Source organism: Metopolophium dirhodum, chromosome 3 (genome assembly GCF_019925205.1).
Source record: "Metopolophium dirhodum isolate CAU chromosome 3, ASM1992520v1, whole genome shotgun sequence".
Lineage (NCBI taxonomy): Eukaryota > Metazoa > Arthropoda > Insecta > Hemiptera > Aphididae > Metopolophium > Metopolophium dirhodum.
Genome location: NC_083562.1, coordinates 25,718,297 through 25,743,489, shown reverse-complemented (window position 1 = coordinate 25,743,489; position 25,193 = coordinate 25,718,297). Strand labels below are relative to the sequence as shown.

General features: G+C 30.8%; 2 protein-coding genes across 2 annotated transcripts; one reads left to right on the top strand and one right to left on the bottom strand.

The window, feature by feature from the left end:
- The first annotated feature begins 1,670 nt into the window (after positions 1-1,670).
- Positions 1,671-24,226, top strand: LOC132940610 (uncharacterized). The gene is made up of 12 exons (XM_061008331.1): positions 1,671-1,859; positions 8,868-9,295; positions 11,439-11,570; positions 13,922-14,036; positions 14,120-14,267; positions 15,820-16,080; positions 19,616-19,782; positions 19,964-20,235; positions 22,331-22,467; positions 23,100-23,324; positions 23,399-23,614; positions 23,675-24,226. The coding sequence occupies exons 2-12, from the start codon at positions 8,963-8,965 to the stop codon at positions 24,027-24,029; spliced, it is 2,361 nt and encodes a 786-aa protein (XP_060864314.1). The 5' UTR covers positions 1,671-1,859; positions 8,868-8,962; the 3' UTR covers positions 24,030-24,226.
- Positions 14,449-18,895, bottom strand: LOC132940283 (anaphase-promoting complex subunit 4-like). The gene is made up of 4 exons (XM_061007783.1): positions 18,178-18,895; positions 17,965-18,093; positions 17,290-17,426; positions 14,449-16,731 (listed from the first exon to the last, which is right to left on the bottom strand). The coding sequence occupies exons 1-4, from the start codon at positions 18,293-18,295 to the stop codon at positions 14,899-14,901; spliced, it is 2,217 nt and encodes a 738-aa protein (XP_060863766.1). The 5' UTR covers positions 18,296-18,895; the 3' UTR covers positions 14,449-14,898.
- Positions 24,227-25,193: the final 967 nt, after the last annotated feature.

Sequence of the window (25,193 nt, the reverse complement as noted above, 5' to 3'; positions counted from 1 at the left end):
CTAGACAGTAGACACTAGTTATTATTCAAGTTGTAAAGCATAACAATAAACGCAATAATTCCGTTTATTCGCTGAAATTGTAGTTTTCATTCCTTCTGTTTCATAATAACTCGATTGTTAAACACAAAACACCTTTTATAAACATTAAACCGAAGAAAACAATTTGTATCTATAGGTACTCTATGCAAAATAAGAATAGTACCGGGCGGCCAGTTGTGCACATGGACGGCACCTCACTACACAGCAGGCGGCACACTCAGCAGGGGCGATGGACTGGTGCTGCTTGACAAAAAATTGCCACTGCGCAGTAAGGCTGTTATACTGAACAGAGTATAGGTACGTTTAAGTTTTATCTAATATTATATTTTTGTACCTAATATATATTTTAGTTTATACTATTGTGTGTTCTGAGCGTTCTGGCATGGATATGGATTAAGGGTAGGGAGAACTTCTAAAAATCCCGTTAGTTATCAATTGGTTTCCAAACTATACGAATATTAATAAAATAGTTAGGTATATGACATATGTTTGACTATTATTTTGATTATTCACTACTTGTGGTTCAGCCTTAGGTTATATTATGCAAATATTGGTAAATTCTAAGATAACACCAATTAATTACGATGTTGTTGGTTTGTCAAGCAATAGGTAGGTACAAATTATCTCAGAAGTCTTTAATGAATTATCAAATACAATTAATATGAGAGTAGATTTTATTTTATAAAATAAACAATAAATCATTATTAAATATAAATATAAACTTTTATTTATATTTGAGTAACAAATAAATAAAATATAAAATAAAAACCCCTTCCAGCGGTAAAAACTAAAAACTATATATTATTATATACTCCACTAAGCCACTTGTGTATAGTTTAATTAATAAGTTAGTTCAAAGTGGTATTGCCAGTTTTCCGTGCGTTAAACTATACAACATTATTTCGTAGGCATGTGGATTTTGATAATGTTTTTTGTGCGCGTAAGGTGCGTAATATTTCTAAAACGATAACATATTATATTATTAAATATTACTGACAAGTGACAATTGCGACAAGTGAAGTCATAAATATTTCTAAAATAGTATATCTATATATTGTAACGAAATTTGATTTTCATTTATAATAGGAAAACGATTTGTCGACGAATGGTCATACATATAGATAGGTACATAATAATATAAAAATGTAACATGTATACGATTATATTATAATGTATCCCCCGAAAAATTGCAGTAGCAGAAACAGTTAAGCAACACTGCAACAGCCCGAATTATTAAAATAAACCTGATATTTTACATTATGCATATTAATATTAATAGGTATATATATGACATATTTTTAAAAAATAAAATTAAGTTAAAACTTAAGAATAATATATTTAATTTTACAAGACTGTAGATGCTATCAATTACAAATCAAATGCAATAATAAATAATAATACACACTTAATTATATTATGCTAAATATTTAATTACCATTGATCCGATTAAGCATTATTATAATAATAATATGTTATATTATACATTATACATACAATGATAATGCGAGTAAAATGAACAATAATATATTATACACGGATCAGGAATTAATCGCACCACAACAATATTATTATCTTATAAATTTATAATATATTATAATATGTATGATTGCTAGTTGCTACAAATTTTGTAACGAGACGCTCGACCGATATAACAGTCGGACGGTCGACGGCTTCGCGTCACTTTGGAATCGAAGTTTGAACGGGTCGTGGTCATCCTCGTAGTGACAATGATCCGCATCTCCGACTTCTCATATTCTTACACACAAAAAACTATTTACGCCGGTGAAGGGAGCTAAGATCGTACTATTCGTACTCACATCGTACGTATATATTTTATATTATATATACATAGATATACACGTGGCGTGATATTTTGCAATGTAATATGAGACATTCATTATTATCTCTGTCAATTTTTTTTTTGGTTTGGAATATCTCTAATATATTTATAAATATATATTTATTTAGATTTAATCATATATATAATGTATATATTATACACAATACACATTACACGTAGTTAAATAACTTTAGTCTGTGAAACGATTGTAATTATAACATAGCATCATAATTTTCATAGGAAAAATCTAATTTTTATCACAATATGGTTAAGGATTTTTACTTTAGTGATCCATATTATTTTTATTTTTACTATATGCGCATGCATTCTTAGCATTGTTTTTTTCAATGTTTGGATTACAGGAAAGGAGTCGAACGGGATATGATGCGAAATTTATTGTGGTGTTCTATCATATTATGGACTTATAGTTTAAATTGAAAATATCATAATTAACTATTGATTCAATATTCTAAAATTGAAAGTTTATATAATTTAAAGGGCCTGGTGTGTCCCGGTGGTTGGCATCAGTCATTAATGCGTGTTCTGAGGTTAGGTTAGGTCATTTAGTGAAGAATTCTCGCACGTGTTCCTCAACCAACTGTAACCCCATACAAAAATGCTAATAGCTATAGTTGTCGATGCTTAAGATTAATAAAAAGAATAATATTTTATAATCTATATATGTATGTGTGTAAATGTGTAATGTATATTACACGTTACTTGTAAGTTTGTATAGCTGTACCTATACGTTGTATACTTAATTAGTCATAGTTATAACTTATAATATTAACATTATGAGTATTTCTGTGGTAATGCTGGCATATTGTGTCCAACGCCGCATCAATAAGGTATAGAAGATATAATATAATTGTATTATTATAATATAGATATAAACATATTATTATTATTGTTGCTGTTAAAGTGTTCGACTGGGATAAATGTATATAAATGGTAGAGTTGAAAAAACCTTTTAAAAATGTATTTCAAAAATCAAAATTAGTGTTTTGATTTTGGATTTTTGAATTTCAAGCCCAGACTTAAAATCATCTATGTAATATATGTATGCGCATGGCTATGCCATACACTATACCTAATATACAGTATACAGAGTGTAACGGATATAACTGACTTTTGGAATAACTTTTGTTCTAATCAATATTTAATTTTTTTTATATATATAATTTATAGCCACTTGGGCTACACGTGTAATAAAAAAATATATTTTTATTTTTTAATACTGAAAATAAAAAATTCAAATTTGATTTAAATAAATTCAAAATAGCAAATTTTTGAATTGATTATAAAAATAATTTGAATGGTAAAAAAAATTATTTAAGTCAATTAGTTTATTTTTTAGAATTTTTTAAAATATCAATATTTTTTTGATTAAATTAATTTGGGATGCAATAATTTTTTTAAAAATATATATTATTATATTATTGTTGGAAATTTGCTAACATGGGTATATTTCTTAAACTATTTACTTAACATATAATTTTAACAATTTTTGCCATACGTTTAAGTAGCATCAATTTTTTTTTTTTTTGGTCAAGTCTTTCTGTTACACCTTGTATACATCTATTGTGTATATTTAGTATCTATTATGGAAGATCTATGTTTTCATCCAGCAAACACAAGCAAAATAATTAATATACTTGAAACTCAATACTCTTGCTAGTTACTGGTGATTGTAAATAATAAAAAAAATCTCACTTAAGGTCGATACTATATAATAAGTATTAATGTCTATATGCGTATGTAATATGCAAAGTGATTAATGTTCTTATTAAAATAAAGCAACAAAAATAAACTGAATTCATAGAATGTTTTGGTATGAAAAATGAGGGAAACTTTTTTATTAGAACGTATGTTATCCATGTATGGTTTGGATTTGTCAATTTATTCATCGATTTCCACTTCCTATAGAATAAGTCACAACAAATTACACGTTATACGCAAAAAACTGAGACATCAACGTGGCAACGATATCATTTTAATCATAAACCACCAGCGGGAATGCCAAAAAAAGGCCTATAATGTATAGATAATGTAGTCAATTTTAATTAAAATTAGACAGCCTACCTATTGTCCTATTATAATAGTAGATAGCAGATAGGCTACACCTATTAGTAAGTTATTATATTGTTATTGGTTGTCAATAAAACGTTTATTGATTAGTTTGTAGGTATGTATAATTGTTATATATTATAAACTTTTACGATATCATATTATGCATAGGTACCTACTTATTTAGTAATTACGATAAAACAATTTTAAAAATTACTCGAGAGGCAAGTCTCTTAATTTATTAAGAGAACGCTAGGACCCGCATGTAGTAGTCACTATCTCATAATTTTACGATCACAATAAGACGTGTCGTTGCTGTTTTACATAGTGAATTTGCGTTCAGTAATATTTATAAACAATAATAAATTAATAAACGTAAATACATAAGAGAAAAAAGTTTCAATAGTCCCTACGATTAAATTTTTTTTAGAATTAGGTACAACACATATATACTTATGTCCATATTTATAGTCAATTTATATGTCATATGAGGCATACTTTAACATGTCTTATGTGACACATACTTGACTATTAAATATTTAAATTGTTAAAAGAAAAATCGTAATTTTTTGTTTAAATGTACAATATTGCAATTTCACTAAAATTTGAACTTATAAATAGATTCAAGTTATAGTCTAAATATTTTAGAAATCATATCTCGTTTATAATAAGTTAATAAGAATATTTGGTAGAAATTTATTTCTGCCTAAAGTAATTATAATTAGAGTTATGAATATTTATTTTTATTTTTTTCTTAAAGGTGAATTATTTCATTTTAGAATTTTAGAATTTCAACTATAATGTACACAGAAAATTGATTTTTAACTACAACAAAAAACAAATTCGATTTAAAACTGATGTTGCATAAATATTTCTACCTTTTCGTATTTATCTTTTAGTTTATCTAATTATTTAAAAAATTACAAGTAATTTTTATTTTGGACTAAGTACCAACAGGATTTATTTTTCTACTAAAGAATTTCTAGAACCCACCATCAACATTGAAGATTGAAGATTTTTTTACCCCTCCTAAAGGTGACGTTAGACAAACATAATTGTAAAACCAATATATTAATCGCCCGCTCAGAATCTAACTTGACATTTTATCTCGACCAATTATTATTAAATATATAATGATGTCAAATTAAAATAGTCTTGTGTGCATATTGATATAAATTTAAATAGCGTACCTATTATGTTGTTCTTCATAAACGTATGATACAATGTGCGCCTGATATAGTGATATAGCTATATAAGGTGTACAACAACTAATTAATAATTTTATAATCCTGATTTTTTATGAACCATTATTGTTCAATATCAGTTTAAAAGCACATTTTAATATAATATTTGTTGACTATTCAACTACTGGTTATCTTAGTTTAACATTTGCCATAATAAGGATAAAACATGTGAAAATTTAGATGTTGTTGTAAGTTGTAGTATACAATGGTCTTTCAGAAAAAATTTTAAAATATTAATCTTATTATGACGTTTATTTCACTTATTTAAGAATCAATAAGATAAATGAATCAAAAACTGAAAATCAACCAACTTCCACAAAAAAATTTAGGACTTAAAGAATAAGGTGTTAGCGGTTTATACTTATTTGTGCCGGAGTTCATAAATAACATGTTTTTGTCGTTTATGATTACATTTTATTTATAAAGACCGATATTAATTATTTAGTTACGAATATCGGAAGATCTAAAAAAAATAATTACCCAAGTATTATCAAATACAGTAGCTTATCTATTTTATTAAATCACACCATGTGTTCAACTATTCTATAGAAATCATTTCCAAACCTTCAAAATTACATATCACTCGCGCAGTAATGCTAATCATGCAAAAGCTATACTATATTATACATCAGTACCTACGCAATGATATGTAGGTAGGTTAGACCTACTAGGTAGTTTGAAATTTCACATTACCAATACAAAAATTTCTAATGTCTTAGCTAATTGAATGAAATGTTGTCATACTTGGTCCATCGCTATAGTCCTATGTTTATTTTTTTTTTAATGCATATAAGACATTAAAAGTACAAAGAATAAATTATGACAATATTTAAAAATGCCGAATTTATATATAAGTAAAATTTATTTAATATTTCTGGACTTCTGGTGTTCTTAAATATTACTATTATTACTGTTATTTTGAGGTAATGACAGAGCAGAAATTGAAGTGAAAAGCTTGACACGCAGAACTCGATAATCTTGGTGGCATTTTTAATGACGATTGGCGAAATATCTAATGGATATTAAATCGCAATTCGCAGCCCATCGGATATGCTACTAATTTATTGATGTTAAATGCTTTAATTAAATGTATCAATAAATATTAAAAAGAACAGAACAATGTACAAACAAGTCCTTATAAAACTGATAAATTTTATAAATTACGTGTTATTCATTTTTTGAATTACACATAATAATGTACTTATTATGAATGGTTTTTTAAATTTCTTTTTACCTTTTTAGTAGTTGTTTGTGTGGCAATATTGTATACTATCTATATAATATACTGAAACTATAGACTCGTAACAGAAAAATATTTAAAAGTATTGAATTTTGCAGAACAATTAGTATTCTTTTTATTTGTGATAATAAATAAATACCTAATTTTGCATTATTCTAAGTTTAAATAAAATTAGTTGAATGTTCTATACAGGATACCTAACCTAACCTAGAATACAAGTCGACTATACGCGCCTATACTATATAACATTACAAGTGACATATTTTTATCTTTTTAACTTAATTATAATTACGTAATACTATAATAGTATATAATATACTATCAGTGTATTTAAATAATTGAATATTAAAAATCAAATAAATTACTGTCCGTATACATTTATATATTATATTTAGCTATGTTACGTATCAGTTATACGTTTTGACTCTTGTTTTTCTTTCTTTTGTGACAGAATCGCAATATTTTATTGCGTCCATTATCATAAATCATAATAATTGAATATTTATTATTTATAATCAATGTTATAGTGACGAGTAACGAGTAGGTTTATGTTGCACGCGCTTCATATAGTCTTTCCGTGTTAACGCTGGAAAATACTAAATACCGTTGCCTACCCTGGTGCCTGATACCCTTACTCAGTTAATCTCTGTATATTACAATATTACATACCAGTGAAGCTTCTCCTAACAGACACCACTAAATATAAAGTTTCAAATAGAGGAAAAAAATTTAGGAACCAAGAGTGTTCCGGTATTTAGAGATTTCACTCTTTCTAAATTATAACTTAAATAAATAGCATAGGTATAAATATACATAATATATGTACCTACTCAAACAACTAGCCTATATTTACTTCAATAATTATATTATAATCGATCAACAATTTACAATACCATCATTACCATTAATACCATCGACCTGGTATCAATAGATATTGACACCGAATATTGAACGCTAGACAAATCAGTTATCATTTCGTGGGCAATATTTGCTATAACTTATAAATACCTACATGGTATAATAATATGTTATAAATAAGGTGAGTCTTGGTGGTTTTCCGCGTTAATGTGTATAATGAATAATATATCGATGAAAATATCATTGCCAAACTCGTGCAACTAATATTATATGTTGGTATCTATACGACTTTGACCCGGTCTATTTTTTAGGCATAAGACTTGTCGAATAAAGACGAATTAAATTGCATTAGTGCGCGACACAAGGGCAACGCGCGAGATATCGTCGACGAAATAAACGATAGTAATAAAACATATTATTATCTCCTCGTGGAGATTTTATAACACGTTGAAAATGAGAAAACAAAGTAATAAAAAAATGTTGGTTTATACATAATTAATAAGAACATCGAAAAAAATTTCTTTTCTCCTCGACGTACCTACCTATACAGTATACAGATAGAATAATATAATTATGTATAAAGTTTTTAAATTGAATTTCGGTGTCAATGATCATAACGACACAAGGTTGCGTTATCCCAAATAACTAATGAACCAGTAATGATAGACATTACCGTCCTTTACAGCTGTATATTGTAATATACCACTAGTAGGCTATACAGTTGCAGGCGGGCAAGTAAAGTCATCAGACATAATACGACGACGACGACACGTCCTACAATTAATACGTCTCTGTTCGCGACGACTGTAGCAGATGCAGCACCAGTATAGATAATAATATTATTATATTCGAATATAGGACCGCCCGGCGATAAGTTTTTTCGGATAAGTTTTCCATCGACGCCGCCGTGTAGTGTCAAAACAAAACGTCGTAATTGGCTGGGTGTCAACCCGAGTCTATAAGCGTATCTTACGCCTCTACGACCATCATCGTACGATATAATAATATTATATATGTATATATTATACTATTGTACTGACGTATAATATATAATAATAATAATAATAATATTGTTTTGCTCTCCGACTTCTGCTATTCAGCTACTGCTGTGCGCGCGTACAGAACAAAAAAACAAAAAATATACGAGTTATTTTCGAACGTAGCCGTCGCGCGTCGCACGCGCCTATTGGCTATTATTGTGACGCCGATGTAGCGGGCCAGCGGATGATGCTGTCGCCTCTATCGGACCGAGGAACGGAGGAACAGTAGCGTTTCGGTTTCAGCGGCGTGCGTACCACGACCGCGGTTCGAATTTCGCGTGGACCGAGTGTACAGTAATAATTTATAGTGCAGCGAACGTATCGTAGGAAAACCGCAACGTACTATAATACACGTGAACGATAGCTGCGATCTATAAATCATAAATCGGAGATTTTCGTGGTTCGCCCATACTACGTACCTTACGCACTAAATAATAATAATAATATTTATATAATATCATATCTGCAGTGTTCGTACAACCGCGTATCATATATCATATACGCATAATCATACTAACCGCCGACGCGTTTTTCCGCAGGTCCACACCGTCGCTGCCTCTAAGTCCGACCGCGATAGCAATCGATAGTATATAGGTACATACCTCCAAACAGACATACCGGCAACGATAGCGAAATGCTAGCGTTCAAAGCCGTGGCACGTCTGCGTACGTTTTTCGCGGTTGCCGCGTTGATCGTGGGCCGTTGCGCCGGCAGGCCAGCGTCTGTCGGAGCCGGAGTTCCGAACCACGGTGGCAGCGGTGACAACCAGAAGGATCTGCTACCGCTCCAACACACCATTATCGAAGTGTCGCCGGGCGATACGGCCGTGCTCCAGTGTCCCAGCAACGATGAACACCACAGGTTCCAGTTCTGGTGGATGAAACCCGACCAGATCATAGGGCCTGGCACAGCGCCCAACAGTGACAAGTTCAAATACGAAGTCCTCACCGGCACTCTTTACATCAAGGTCGGTAGTGCTAGGTATATTAAATATGATTTATTATATTACAATATTAGGTATTATGTACGGTGCGCGTGTATAAGGGAATAAGGGAATAAGTCAATTTAGACATTTTTTTTAATTACCTATTATTTTGTTTAGAAGATGTTCTACGGAGATTTTATCATTAAAACCTTTTAGTTTTTGTATTTTTTCTTATAATATCTTCATTAATTTACATGTTTATAGTACAATTTTATCATTTTCAATTAAATACCTCTATCTATAAAAAGTTAAAAATCCATTGTAGACAATATAGAAATGAAATGTTTTTTTTCGTTTCCTGAAAACTTTAGTGATTTTGATACTCATTAATTTTTAAGCACCAATGCACCATTCATATTTCATATTATATAATATTAGGTAGGTACTTATGTCCTGTATACAAAATACGGATAGTTTCATTTAACAATTTTCGATCATACCCACTCCAGGAAGAAACATTAGTAGGTATGAGTGCTGCATACCCACTCCAGGAAGAAACATTAGTAGGTATGAGTGCTGAGTCGTATCTCTCCCTTCTCACGGTTAAAGGTAAAATACCTATACCCTATTGATGATTGAAAAATCAATTTTTAATTAGATTATTCAAAATTTGAGTTGGCAGTGAAATGTTTTTTGAAAACTTAACTATTTTTATCTAAAAAAGTTTCATTTATTTTCTAAAAAAGTGATGTCATTGTATGCCTATTATAAATATATAAATGTAATTTGTACGATACCTAATCGTTATTTGTTGGACTGGAAAAAGTTTTCGGTGTACGACTTTCGGGTCTTATCGCTTACCGAAAGCCCTTGTTGCAGTAGACATCCACCTCCGGCATGGCCAAAAGACTTTATTGTGATCATTCTTGAAATTTTATGGTCCTGAGACGGTGTAGGTAAATTACTGTTATAATACTGCAGATAGTCCAGAGATTAGAGACATGGAACCTTCATATTTTTTCGGTTTTTGTTTTGGATCTTAAAACTATAAATTAAGGGTCCTAGTCAATACCGATATTCACCAGTTCCTGATAATGTATATTTTTTATTTTAAGTTGACAATTTCAAAAACCACAAAATACAAATATACGAAATTTAGTAAAACGTACAAGTCTAATGCATACCAGTTCATTGGTATATATTTTAAACACCTACATAAAACATTCATGTTTGCTTTTGTAGGTAGATCGAAAAGCATTAAAATATTATTATAATATGTTATACTGTTAAACCGTTCCAAAAAAATACGTTTTTTGGCACTGTCTACTAAATACATTCTTTGACATTTAAGGCACCGAGTATTTCAAAATATCTAAACAATTTAACACATTTTAAAGCAGATCTAGCCTACACCAAACTGTTTTATTGAATTAGTCTAAATTTACCTTGATCGACGCACACAAACGGGTTAGGTGCGAATTCGTGATTAGATTTGTCCATAAAATGTATATAGTTAGGTACAGCGAGATTGTCAATACCTTCTTATTAATCATTATATTATATTACTATATTAGTTTCGTTTATTTATTAACGGAGTGTCGGAGTCACCAGCTGAGTAGTGCTGCAGCGAGCATATTTAATATAGCATATTTTAGGGTGTAGGTATTTTAGAGGGAGGTGATGGGTGGATCGCACTCAGTTTGGGCCTTGGATATTTTTATGTATTTTTGGGTATTTATTATTGTAACTATAATAATAACAATTAAATTACTGCTAGGTACAAAAAAATCCAAGATGTTGATTAATATGATGCGCAAAGGTGACTTGGCCGGGAGTATCCCTCTCCGTATTAAGAGTTAAATTAATAATGTATATCTCCCGTTACACTGGAAAAACTGCAGATATGCCACTGGTTTTAAGTAGGTATCTAATAATGTAATTGAATATTTCAATGAGCTTATTTTAAACTCGGGCGAAACCTATATTTGAACTACCCGCTTCCATATTCATCCGCAGTATGGCAGTTATAATGTATAATGGCTTCTATAGCTATAATATATATACATATATCTTGTCAAAAACACTGTGTTATATATTTATACATTATATATATTATATATAAATATAATAAGTTAAATGTTAATTTATTTATATCAGACTAACGGTTGTGTTTGTGCTATTTCAGCAAGTAACACCTCAAGAAAGCGGGATCTACACGTGCGTGTGTAAACATCTCGGAAACATATCGCTGTCGGCAAGGTCGGTACAGCTGGAAATAAAAAAGGAATGGAAAGACCTCTGGGAAAACGACTACACGGTAATTACTTAAACATCACTATAGGACAGTAATGATATACACGCATTTCAATTACTATCTAAATAATGCTGTAATACATCATCGTATATACTATATCGTTAACACTACAAAATTGTATTTATCTGCTTGAGTACGTAGGTATATAGGCCGTACAGCACTAACACTTAACAGCCGGCGTGTATTAAAACATTATATATTCCATTGAAAAATATAAAATATATTATATAAAGTTATGATGATTGATCGATGGTAGGGTATTTTTTTCTACTATCTAATACTTAATAGGGATCAGCACGGGCCGTTTTTTCGGCCGAATCTTAAACTTAAAAAATGTCCCCACCCTGGTCCGTAATTTTTTTTGTTCAGTCTAACCCAACCAGGTCCGTTCGTAATTTTTTTATATAACTATATAATATTGATAATTACTATTGAGTATTGACCAGTGCTTGAATTGGGAAAAATTAAGTAGAGGAGCTCAATCCAACGATTTAAAAACTGCGAAATTACTCAACACAGACCCGTGGGCCCCCACGATCCTGCCTTACAAACATTTTGAATACCACTTTTCGGCAACACATTTTGAATTCCAAATAGGTATAATATATTTTGATAGCAATATCTACACCTTACACTGTTACACGAGAAAAAAAAATTAATAATAATCTACCTGTTTATTCAATATACTAAATAGATAACAAAATTAATAATTATGAACAAAATTCATAGAGACCACGTATTTTGATAAACATAAAAATTTAAAAATTCAAAAATTCCAATAAATGATAACTATAACTGAAACTGACAACATTTATTTTCATTCGGAACACGATTTAAGATAGTACTAGCACACATCAATATCTGTGCCTTAGATAATATACTTGTATAAGATCTATCGCAGACTTGGGTAGTATTTCGAATACTAGCTATATTCGAAATACTTTTTTTTGAATATGGTATTTTGAATACTTTTTACAAGTATTCTGAGTACAGTATTCGGAATAATTTTTTAACGTCCAATATAAATTTGAATATAATTTATAACTAATAGATTATAGATAGCCAGATAGGTGTGTTTATCGAGATAATGATAATGTTAATTTATAAACACAGAATTAAAAAAGTAATATTTTTGCTATTGAAATCTAAATCTACTAAAAAAAGTATTCAAAAAATATTTGGAATACTTTTTGTGAAGTATTCCAAATACTTAGGAATATTATTATCATAAAGTATTCAAATACATATTCTGAATACTTTTTTTTTAAGTATTCGGATTATGTATTTGAAATACTTTTAAAAAGTATTTTACCCAAGTCTGGATCTATGATCTGTGAACTATTGACTATGTAGGGCGTAGGCAATAATATTCTATACCAATAATTGCAAAAGTGCCATACACTCGAACTCTATACAGCAGGGCACAATAAATATCGGTGTAAATATGGATGGACCATCTTCTAGTCTCCTCAATTCCAAAACCTAACCTAACCTAGTACCCACATACTAATCATAATGTATAATTTTTAGAAAATATTACGGAGGGGGGGGGGCTTTGATTACCTCCAAAAAATTGGACTATATACATCTATGATAACGAATAATGCATTTTAAATTACACCACGCAATGGTTTGTAGTAAGCACGATTGTATATAGTGTATAGTGTACTGCCAGTAAATGTGATGTTTTGCAGTGTAGGTACTTAACGAGTGTCGAGTAACGATGAAGTTTAAAACAGTTTCAATGTTTTCGAAATATCTTATTGAAATCAATTTGTTTGTATACATATGGTGTCCATCATGCTATTTAGTTTTGATTTAATTTACTACCTATTTACTACTTCAATATTTTATATAATACATGACTATTAAACTGTATAATATTGGTAATCTATAACTGTAAATGGTGTTATTTTAGGTATGTATAGGTATATCACGTTAAAACAATGTAGAACATATAATAAGTACAGGTCACCTTAGGAGTTTGACTATAATCAATTATTATATTTATTATACGTTAACCAAATGCAAACTAAAGCAGAGTTATCACGTTAATTTATCACGATTTACAATTTTGCGAAAATGTGTATAATTTCAAATAGGTTTAATATTCTGGTATGAATTTTAAATTTTAGTATCCCTTATAAAAAAAAAATAATTGTGTTTGAATTTGTCATTATTACGCACGTCGCACGTGCACCTAAATTTAAATTTGTTTTTAATTTTTTTACACCATTTTACTTTTGCACAGTTTTTGTAAAATTCTAAAATCTAACCTAACCTAAGTTATTTGAAACACAAACATGAAACAACCAATATAAATAATTATAACGATTTGTACAACTGATCTGTAGGTCAACAGCATACGATTGGCGGCTGTCTTGAGCGTGTTGGTGTTGCTGGTGCTGTTGCTGTACTTGTTTTACCTAACGGCGTATAAGAATAGTAACAGAACGCTGCACTTCAGGGGTAAATTTATTGATTAGTTGCATTATAGACTACTTTTTTTATCGGCTATATTACGTATAATGTGTTACGATTTATGGTTTCAGAAGATTCAGACGAAGACGTGTCGATGGACAGACAGATGTACAGAAAAACTAACATAATGAAAGAAAACATGTTTCAACACGGCATAGACAACCCGACGCTGGAAAAAGAAGCGCCCCAAGTCAAAAATAACGGAGAAACGAAGGCGTAATATCGGATGCAATAACACAGTTCGTCGGTATGAAAAAGGCAGTTCCTTGTCGGAAAATGACTGTTCCGATTGTTTTTTCTTCATTTTTCTCCGTCTTTATATAGTGAATGTATATATTATATAAAAATAAACAAAAATACGAATAATCTAACTGTATAAAAAAAATATATGAACAAAAAATAAAATAAAAATATTGTATTGTTAAGCCTGAAGTGTATCACAACCTGATGAGGACCAACGAATGACTATGCTATATAATGTCATTAGATTCTTGCTGTAGGAGTGTAGGACGAAAAATCGAATCAATTTCAATTTAATATAATTGGGATATAAAAATATACAAAATATAATATAATATTATTCACGTAATTCCGGCAAGCACATCTCGCCAGCATAATAATATAAGTACATTAAACATAAACGAGTACATTAAACTCCGGTAGCGTTATACACATCATCATTATCATCATTATTCATTAACGATAGTAAAATAATATTTATGACTACTATACGACCTCATTTCATCACAACGAGTAACGACTACAACACGATGTTTGAACATGGGTTGGAATGCGCGTTGGCAGGTGGGGCTTTTATTGGATAGCAAAGGGTTGGGGGGGAGGGGGAGCCTCACGCGGTCTCGTCCGCCAAGTTGGAGTCCCGTGTGACGTCCATCGCACTGTCGTCATCTTCGTCCTCTTCGTCATCCACTTCCATCTCAAACAGCCGGACCTTGTGCCGGCTGTGCGACAACAGCACAGCCACTTTCCGGGTGCCGCTGACAGCGAAACTCGAGGCTGCCATGTTTTCCACCACTCGGCACGTGTAATCGCTTAGCGTGTGACAGCTTCCGCTACTGCTGCTGTTGCTAGCAATCGGCTGGCCTATCCGGCACGTTGTCAGTCCGTCCGTCGAACAGTGGCTGCGCACGCAGCTGGTGGACAGTTGCACGAACAGCGAGAATCGGTTGGACGCCCGGTCGAGCGTCTCCGTTAGCACAGACACGTAGTCAGGCGAATAAAACTGCACGTCGTGCACATTCTGCTTGATGCCATCGCATGAGTAGAAAACGGTAGTGCTGCGCTGCGTCACCTCTCGTGTGTCGCCGTACGCCATCAGCTCGTAGAACCCAAAGTCGTGTGCGTGGAGTTCCCGAACACAGCACACCAGTAGCTTGTGATTGGGCAGGTCCACCATGTTCACCCGAGTGCGACCGTGCGACAGTCCCGACGGCCCCTCCAGAGGAACGTTGTCGTACATGACGAACGTCTTGTCAAAGAACGTCTTGCGCTGCGCGAATATGTCCATCAGGTCGGCCTTGAGCACGGCGAACTGTTGTGTAAGTGAATGGGTCCGAGACGCTGCCACGATCAGTTCGTTCTCCTCCAGGCACGGGTTTTCCTGGAGTAGTGACCACCACTGGCTACGCGTATCGTACGGGCACTCCAGGTCACCGTCCAGGAAGTATTGGCCCACCCGGTCCAGTTTGTAGTCTTTGGCCTTGGCCCCGGTCTCTCCCATCCCGTTGATGTACTCGGCCAGCATGTTTAGTTCCTGTTGCGACGTGTTCGACAGCGACAAGTCGTTGGCCGAGTTTTCGTCGTTCAGCTTGATCATCATACCGTACAGCCACTTGAAGAACAGTTTGTACCGGGTCAGCGACTCTTCGATGACAATTTGCACCTCGTTGCACTTCATCAGGAACCCGTTGACCGATCGTAGAGCTTTTTTCACGCTGTGTTCCGTCAGTCCCAGACATTCGTACTTTTTCAGCGACATTCCAGATATCTCCACCAGCTGGAACAGAATCTGGTTGGTCACCTCCGACAGTTGTTTCACCACTAGTTTTTGAACATTGGTGTGACTCGACTCGATTGACAAGCCAATTTTTTTGATGCCCTTATCAGTCAAATCTCTTTTTAGGAACTGGTCCATGCGTTCTGTTAATATACCATAGATTAGCAGTTCCAATAGATCAGCCGACACCATTTCCGGGTCTTCTGGACAATAAGAGCTCAGTTTCAGTTCCATTTCCATTAACGATACATGCTCCCACGTTTCCAGTATGTTTTTCATCGTTTGATCTAAATAATCTAATGACGACAGCAACTGATCGTGTTTGAATGCCAAATCATAAACGTCGTCCCAGCATGTGTCGCACTCTTGTAATTTAATTGTCACTATTTCTATACTACCATAGTAATATTGAATAGCCACATATAAATAACTAAAATCTACTGGCATGTGTATGTTTAACACTGTGCCTTCTTTTTTAAACACCTCTGCTAATTTAATGGATCCGCACAAAAATATACCCAATGCTAATATTTGTACTTCACAATTGGCCATGCCGACTAACAATAAATTCAATGTGTCTTGGACTTTTGGTATCTTGTTCTCCTCTTCAGGTGTATCGCGAAGGACCAAGCTTTGGAGTTTTGGGAGATAATCAAGACCCTTCATCTAAATCAAATTACATATGAATTAATATACATATGAAAATAGATACAACCCGATAATAGGCCAGGCTTAACCTTAGACATTTATTTATTCATTGTTAAATACATATTATTTGAAAATTGAAACAAAACAAATTATTTTCATAGTCTAGATTTAAAATATAAAACTGTCTGTATATTGGGAGATGTTTACTTAAGATTCAAATACTGATTTTTTTTTTTCATTGAAATTTTAAATAAATATATAATTTTTACTTTAAAGAGTCTGAGAGATTCAGTAATTTGAATTATTTTCTCAGTGAATTTTGTACATTCTTAATACTTAATACCTATACTGTATAATATTATGTAATATCAATAAAACAAGACATGATATAATTTATCTATACCATCATCGGTACAATAAGTATGGAGCTGAAGGCAAATTATATTTTATCAAACTTAATATGTAAAAAATATTATGTTTTGAATTAGTTGTATAAATATTAAATAATGAACGTTAACCATAAATGTATAATTTTTCAAGCCCTGATACTAAGCATAATAACCAAATTCTAAAAACCTTAATCAATACAGAATCTATGGTATCTTTCTTCTGAGGTTTTTCTTGCTGTACCCACACCAAAGAAGTAACTTTACTTTCAGTAGTTTTGCTGAAGGCGATGTCTTTATTTTCCACGTCCACTAACAATAAATCACCTAAAATAAACATACATAAATTAGTCTGTTTTGTGCAATTATCAGTGGTTAAAGTCCCCCTTCTTATTTAAGGCAATATTATTCATCCTATTTAATTTAAGTCTCCTATGTCTGGGGGATGCTGAACAAGAAATTTACTAACGTTATATACAATATAAATTTGTTTTTATTTGTCGTTGAAATACCCATATTAAATAAAAACATCTTTAAAATTATTATTTTTAAGTTTCAGGCTATGAATTGCAATTAATTTTTATTGGGCAAGCATAATATGTGTAGGTTGAATCATTTTTCTTATGAGGAAATTTGTTTTTACATCATAATATAAACTTTTTAAGAACAAATAGGTAGGCGTGAAAGAAAAGATAAATGCAAGGTATTTTACCTTGTGGACTTCGTAAAACAGTTTGGTTTGATATATACTTTGGTAAGAACTCTGGAACACTCCTAAATTGTTGATTAATAGAGTCCCCCTTCAAAATGTTTTCCAATTTAACCACTGGCAATTATAAAACATCTAAATTATAATATAACTTACGTGAATCATACGCAACAGCCAGCTGTTTTCCATCGGGTCTCCAAGCCAATGCAGTCACCAATGTCTTATCTTTTGGGGCGGCTAAGGACCAGACTCGTTGCCATGTAAGACGATGTAAAGACACCTCGCCTGAAAAAACACATACACGACTAATCAATAAAGTAAAAAATTATATATATAATCGCCAAATTATTATTGTCTATTCTTGTTTACCATGTTCCTTGGCTATGGCTAACAGATCCATTTTGTTTGACCATTCCATTTTCAAGACTTTAGTGGGCACATGCCGCTCTTCTAATTGTTTCATACCGTTTCCGTACATGGTAGTCATATTGACGAAGAAAAAACCACTTCAAACTTCAACAGATTGTACTATTGTACTATTTTCTGCGATTCGACATGATCTGTTTTGTATGTTAAACTATGATATAGGTAATATATAACAATAATTTGTTATACCTATCATGGATTAACCAGTGTAGGAGTCTTGGAGTGACAAACCGATTTAAATATGAAATTTGAAATATTCAATCAAAACGACTGTCGTTACTCTTTATCAGTTCTATCACTTATAATCACGATTTGAGATAGTAATCCATGGTATAATCACAGAATAACCAGAAGGCTATTTAATCTATTCTGTGATAATATTATACCATAGAACAATTAATTTATATATACCACGAATACAGATATACAGGATACGAAACGAACTTGTGAAACCCGCACCTTCTCTCGTTTCGGCCAGACTACTAGCGCTTTATAGGATTGTTGTGTTAACCGAGAGAATAAGGAACTAATAGTTCATAAGGAACTACATAATATGGTTATTCTCCAGGTTAACACAACCATAGACCTATTAACTAAAGGTCTATGAACACAACAATCATATAAAACGCTAGTAGTCTAGCCGCAACGTGAAAAGCGGGCGGATTCAGAAAAACATTGATAAGATCCTTCCGTTCCGTTTCCTGTATATTATCTTAATTCGTGGTTTATTGCCATGAGTCCGTGGTCTTGGAGGAGGCCGTTGAGGTGGTGGCTGAGGCTGGAATACGTCCAGTCCTTATCAACTGATCTAGTCATGTGACTCATGTCGTAGATTCGTAAAGTTTAATCATTGTTTGTAAATAGTAAATACTAAATAGGTATTAGGTACTAAAAAGTAAAAAGTAAATACCAACTACCAAATAGAGCGTAGAAGGTATTCATCAGCGATAAACCATCTGTCGTAGTGCCGTCATAATATTATTATGATTTAATTGTTTACCATATTGCAAGTAATGCAAATATTATAATCTTTAATTCATATTAACACTCGTAACATTCGATCGGTTGGAGTGGTGGATAAGGAAGTCTCCACCTTGGAAAAATTACAGTAAAATATTTTATTAGTACGAACGTTTCTCATGTTCTGGTTTACTTCGTCTGACAATAAATTAACACTTACCTGTCTATTTGTCTCATAATTCGAGGTTTTGTTATTACAGTAAACGACCTGGAGGTACCTGTTTCTAGTTTCTTTTAGTTTCTGTTCGAAAAAATGGCTCTCGGACATTCAGAACCGCAGTATGAATTGTTAAACGGAAAAAAGTAACGTTTTTCATCAATAAAATGCTACAGTATTTATATTTTATTTTAATATTTGTAGGAAATATGTTCAGCCAATCATACATTCCATGGTATTAATTGGATTAGCTGTTCTTGTGGTATTTGTAGTACTTCTGATGTTTTATGTATCTTGGATGAAATTTGAAGACACCAATGATCAAAATACACCTATGGACTTTGTGCTTTTTGGTCCCCAGAAATATACAAGTAAATTTTATTACCAATATTTATAATAATATTTTATATTCTGAGTCTATTTGTAGGAAGTTATTTTATCTTATTTCCAAAGTATTTAATATCTATTTACCAGAATTTCAAGATGAAATATTGGTATTTGTATTGACATTTTCTATTTTTTTTATTATAAATTTTGTTGTACACATTTCAGATTCAGATATTGCTGCTTATCGTGCTCATACATTCGCTATTGCTGCAAAATCAAATTATAAAACATACTGGACTGCTAAGGATAAAATTATTCCTGGCAAACGAATTGATAAAACATATAATTTGGCCTGTTATTATTCTATACCAACTGATGATACAAATAAAACTCTTAATCCTGCTCAAATTAACGCTACTTTATGTACTCATTTAATTGTAGCGTTTGCACAAGTTCAAAATAATAGTGTTTACTTCAAGAGCTCATTTGATATGCAGGTAAGATGTTTTATATCATTATTATTTATTATAATACTAACAACTCACAATAGCTTTTGTTTTATTTGGTCAATAATTGTATAAATTGACGCTTTTTCTAAATCACACAAATTTATATTTTAATATAATATTGTCTAAATTACTAACCTGTGATCACATTCTTTATAGCTTAAAGACTATGGTTTGTTTAATATTAAAAAAAAAAATGACTGTAGGTCAGTGGCGCAACTAGGATTTATTCAAGGGGGGGGGAGGGGGTCCAAAAAATCTATTTAAATACTGTTTTTCTGTTCTTTTCCTGAGTATATACATACATTTTATTTCTTAATAATCACAATTTTATTATTTACATTTTAGATTCTCAGCGGAGATGAATGTATTGATTTTCTAATGATGTGTGTTTTTTTTTTAAAAATTGTTGTGTGTTATCACGGTTTGGGGCAGTTAATCTAAGTTAATCTAGTTAGTGCATTCGAGATGTCAAATTTTAAAATTCTCAATAGTTTTCAAAACCGCTAGAAAAAACAACATAAAAATTAAGGAAAAACGGGAATTTTGGTTTTTGGTGTAACGCTAAAACAAATGAACGATACGTCATGCAATTTTTACTATTCTCTGTCCCACGTGAGAACATGCTGGTTCTGCGCATCCCCCTACATCACCCTGCTGTCAGAACTGGTTCCCCTGTGACAGGGTGTGGCGTGGGGGAACCAGTTTTGGCCGGTGCGCGTCATGATCTCTCGTGGGACAGAGTATAGTTGTTTATATTCGCATTTTCTATAGACGATAAAATGTTCAAAATATTTTGATTTGTTTTGAACTGTTTAGGAACATTTTCAGTTTCCAATTTTATTAGTCTTTTCTTATGAATGTCAATAAAACTTTATTTGTTGGGTAAAAAAGTTTGAACATTTAATGCAAGGCTCCTACTGTTATACCTATTGTTACAATAATATTTGAAAAATATAAAAAATCTTTAGTTACAGTTTTTTTTTATACGCATTTAAAGTTCAAATCTTAACAAAATACTGAAAAATCACGAAAATTAGCAAATTATTTTGAGTTGAGAATTCATAAAATTTTTTCTTTTTAAATCTAAGATTTGAAAATGTAATACAAGATTATTCATAAGTTTGTCTACTTTTGTCTACCTTTATCAAAAAAAGAATGCCCACAAGCAAATCAAATTAAATTTTTATGAGTGTTTGAAGTTCACATTGTTACAATATTGGATATTCACTCGATTTCTCATGTAACGATTTTGCTATTTTTTTGTTTTTAAAAAACGAATATGTAGATACATTTTATAGTTCAAATTTTGACAAAATTTATCAAATTTAAAATTTAATAATTATCTTGTAGTTAAAAATGTATAAAATGTTCAATTTTTATAGCTAAGGATTGAAAATTTAAAACAAGGTTCCTCATAAATAAGTAAATATATAAATTACTTTATTCACAATAATATCATCAAATATACTTAGTAATATCATAGGCTGACTTACCGTTTTTTCTCATAATCGTTTTTCTTATACAATAATATTTTATCATTTAATTCAAATTTAACACCATCCATTACAGTGACCCACTTGTAACTTACTGTACAGGCTACAGCAGTGCGACACCCACTTTCCCACCTTTTTAAATTTATATTTACAATGTATGTAAATTAATTATTATTATTATGCCAGTTAAATTTATTATGGTATAGTCATATATTATTGTCTCATATTAATCTCATAAGTAATAATCAATCTAATCAATAAGTTTGGATGAACATTTCAGAGAAACTTTTAAAAATAAAAATAAAACTATGACATAAGCCAAGAAGGGTCCACCCCTCCTGGGTTTGCCACTGCTGTAGGTATATTATAATGATTGATGGGTATGTAAAACTATAGTAAGTTGTGTTGATATGATTTTTGAATGAATAGGGAGTAACTTGAATTAAAATAATCAATTGTAATACATCAACTTATTATGTTGACCATTATTGGGAGATGGTAAAAAAACCTTTAAAATATTTGTATTGTTTTTTATAAACATAAGACAAACCTGCTAGCAATTAAGTTAAAATCACATTTTATAATTTCAGATTTTAAGACAAGTAGTGAAGTTACGTAAAAAAAACCCAGAATTAAAAGTATTACTATCTATAATGCATTTCTCAAATGGTTCACATTCAAATGAAGGTTTTCCTGGCGTTGTTACAAATAAAGATAACTTAGACAAGTATGTATTATATTATACATATTTTATTTTATTTAGGTATTGATAAGTCAATTTTCTTTACTTGTACACCAATTTAGGCATTCAACTGATTCAATAATTGATATTATTGGATATAGTAGTTATTTACCCCATTATTTACTGAGTCATATAATGTAGAACAAATTAATAATTATGCATAATGTGTTACCTATAAAAGTAAATATATTTAAAAGTAAAGTTTGTCTGGTGTTAAATTATTAGAACTTTTACAAACTTCTTTGATTTTAATTGAACTATCATAATGTAATATTAATAACTGTTAAATAGTTACAATAGTTAAATAGAATAGTACAATAATTTTAAAATGTGGATTAGCGCAGCACAGTAACTGAAATCAATCACGCACGTGATTGAGAGTAAGCAACTACTGCTGCTACTAGTTTCCAGATAGGTGACCACCCGTGTGCATAGTGGAAAAAACCTTGCCACACATACACATGTTGCAAACCAACTGTACTAACCCTAACAACCGCAACCCCTACAATAGTTTATGGCCATAGTTGCCGGGCTCTAGACCAATAAAAACAATTTTAATATGTATTTTTAATTTTTAATAAGTTATTAATCATTACATTTAAATATTTGTTTTTTAGATTTGTCAATAATGTAGTATCAGTTGTCAGAGAATTTTACTTGGATGGTATTGATATAGACTGGGAATTTCCATCATGGCCTTTATTAAATTTAGAAGAAAAATATGGATTTGCTAAGTTACTAGAAACCTTGCGTTACAGTCTGCCTGACTCTCTTTTAACTGCAGCTGTTGCTGCTCCATTAAATATAATTGATAATTCTTATGAGATTTATGCTTTAGCAAGGTAAATAATGCCTAAACTATGTACAACTATGTAAATACATAAACATTTTTTAATTTATATATATTTTTTTAAAGTTTTGTTGACTTTATAAATGTTATGACATATGATTATCATTCATACCAATGGTATTTCCCATTAACTGGGCCAAATTCACCTTTGTTTTCTTCGCGGAATGAATCTGGATACTTTCAGGATTTAAATATTAATTCTTCTATACAATATTGGATCTCAAAGGGTATGCCTAAAGAAAAGATTTTGCTTGGCATGCCTACATATGGACATTCTTTTAAGTAAGTTTACATAATTTTAATAATAATTGGAACTATTAAAATATTATTATTCTCTTTTAGATTAATAAATGAAGCCAATAATGGTTTTGGGTCACCAACTTCTGGTCCTGGTATTGGCAAGGACGGTTTTGTAACTTTTTCAGATACATGCGAATTCCAATCACATCAAAATGCTTCCACTGTTTTTGACCATGACACCCGTACGCCATATTCATATCATAAAAATGACTGGATATCTTTTGATAATGAAAATAGTTTAGCCTACAAAGCAGAATTTGCTGCATCTTTAGGTTTAGGAGGTGCCATGGTATTTTCTTTAAACACTGATGATTATAGTGGTTCAAGTTTATGTTCGTCGTCAGTATTTCCATTAACTTCTAGAATAAAAATTGTATTAAATGATGACTACTTATAAATATTTATGGAATATTTTAACTAAATACTAAATAGTCTATATTATATTATATGTACTTAAGACAGTGTAATTTATGTTTATAAAATTATAGCTGCTAAGCACCTCCCTACCAAACTATGTATCAACAGAAATAACTTATATTTTATATTGTCTAGATTACCATTAAATTTGTACCATAATACTTATTGACCTTTTAACTGTTTATAATTCAATTTTATTTTATATTTATGTATCCTATATAGTATTTTCTATCAATGATTAAAATAGTGTACAATTATACTAATGGAAACAAAATACATAATTCAATAATCACAGACAAATCTAAGGGAAACCCATATAAATATATTATAGTAGTATAATATTACAGCACGTAATAATACAACTCGTATTTAAAAGTTAGTATGTTAGAATAAACAAAGATAAAAATTTAAAGGGAATATATTATTATAAGCCTCCATAACTCATAACCGATCATGTAAATAAACGTCATTGATATCGACAAAATGGTGCATTTTCGAATAAGACTAAAATAAAACTAAGTTTTTCTTCATAAGACAAGCAAAAAGTATGTTATTCTAAATAAAAAAATCAGTATTATTTAGGTTTTTAGTTTTTAATAGTATTTTTTGATAAAATCTAAGTGAACATTTTATTATAATACAACAATAGTTTTATATTTTTAATTACATAGAAACATGTGAAACAAAAAAATATCTTGTTATCTTATTATCTCAAATGTATTGTTGAAGGATTGAAAAATAGATATTTTCAGGGTTTGTAGAGAAAAATAGTAATTGATTTTATAAACATTTTATTTTAGAATGTTCACTTATTTTATTACCATAAGTTTTGAAACTTACAAACTTAAATTAATTATTATTAGTTTTAAACTAAATATAAAATGTTTAGTATTGTTAAACATTTAATTTAATACAATTATTGTTTTTGTTGTTAGTTAATTAAGGGTATTGATTTAAGTGAAATTAAATAATATAGTAATATCCCAACTTATTATATAAAAATTGTTTAATTGAAAGACTATAAAATTATATGTTAAAAATATGAAGAACACTTACCTATACCAATATCATGATAATTCCATTAAATTGTTATTGCCATTAAATGTATTTTTATTTTTTTACATATTATATAATATTATTTTAT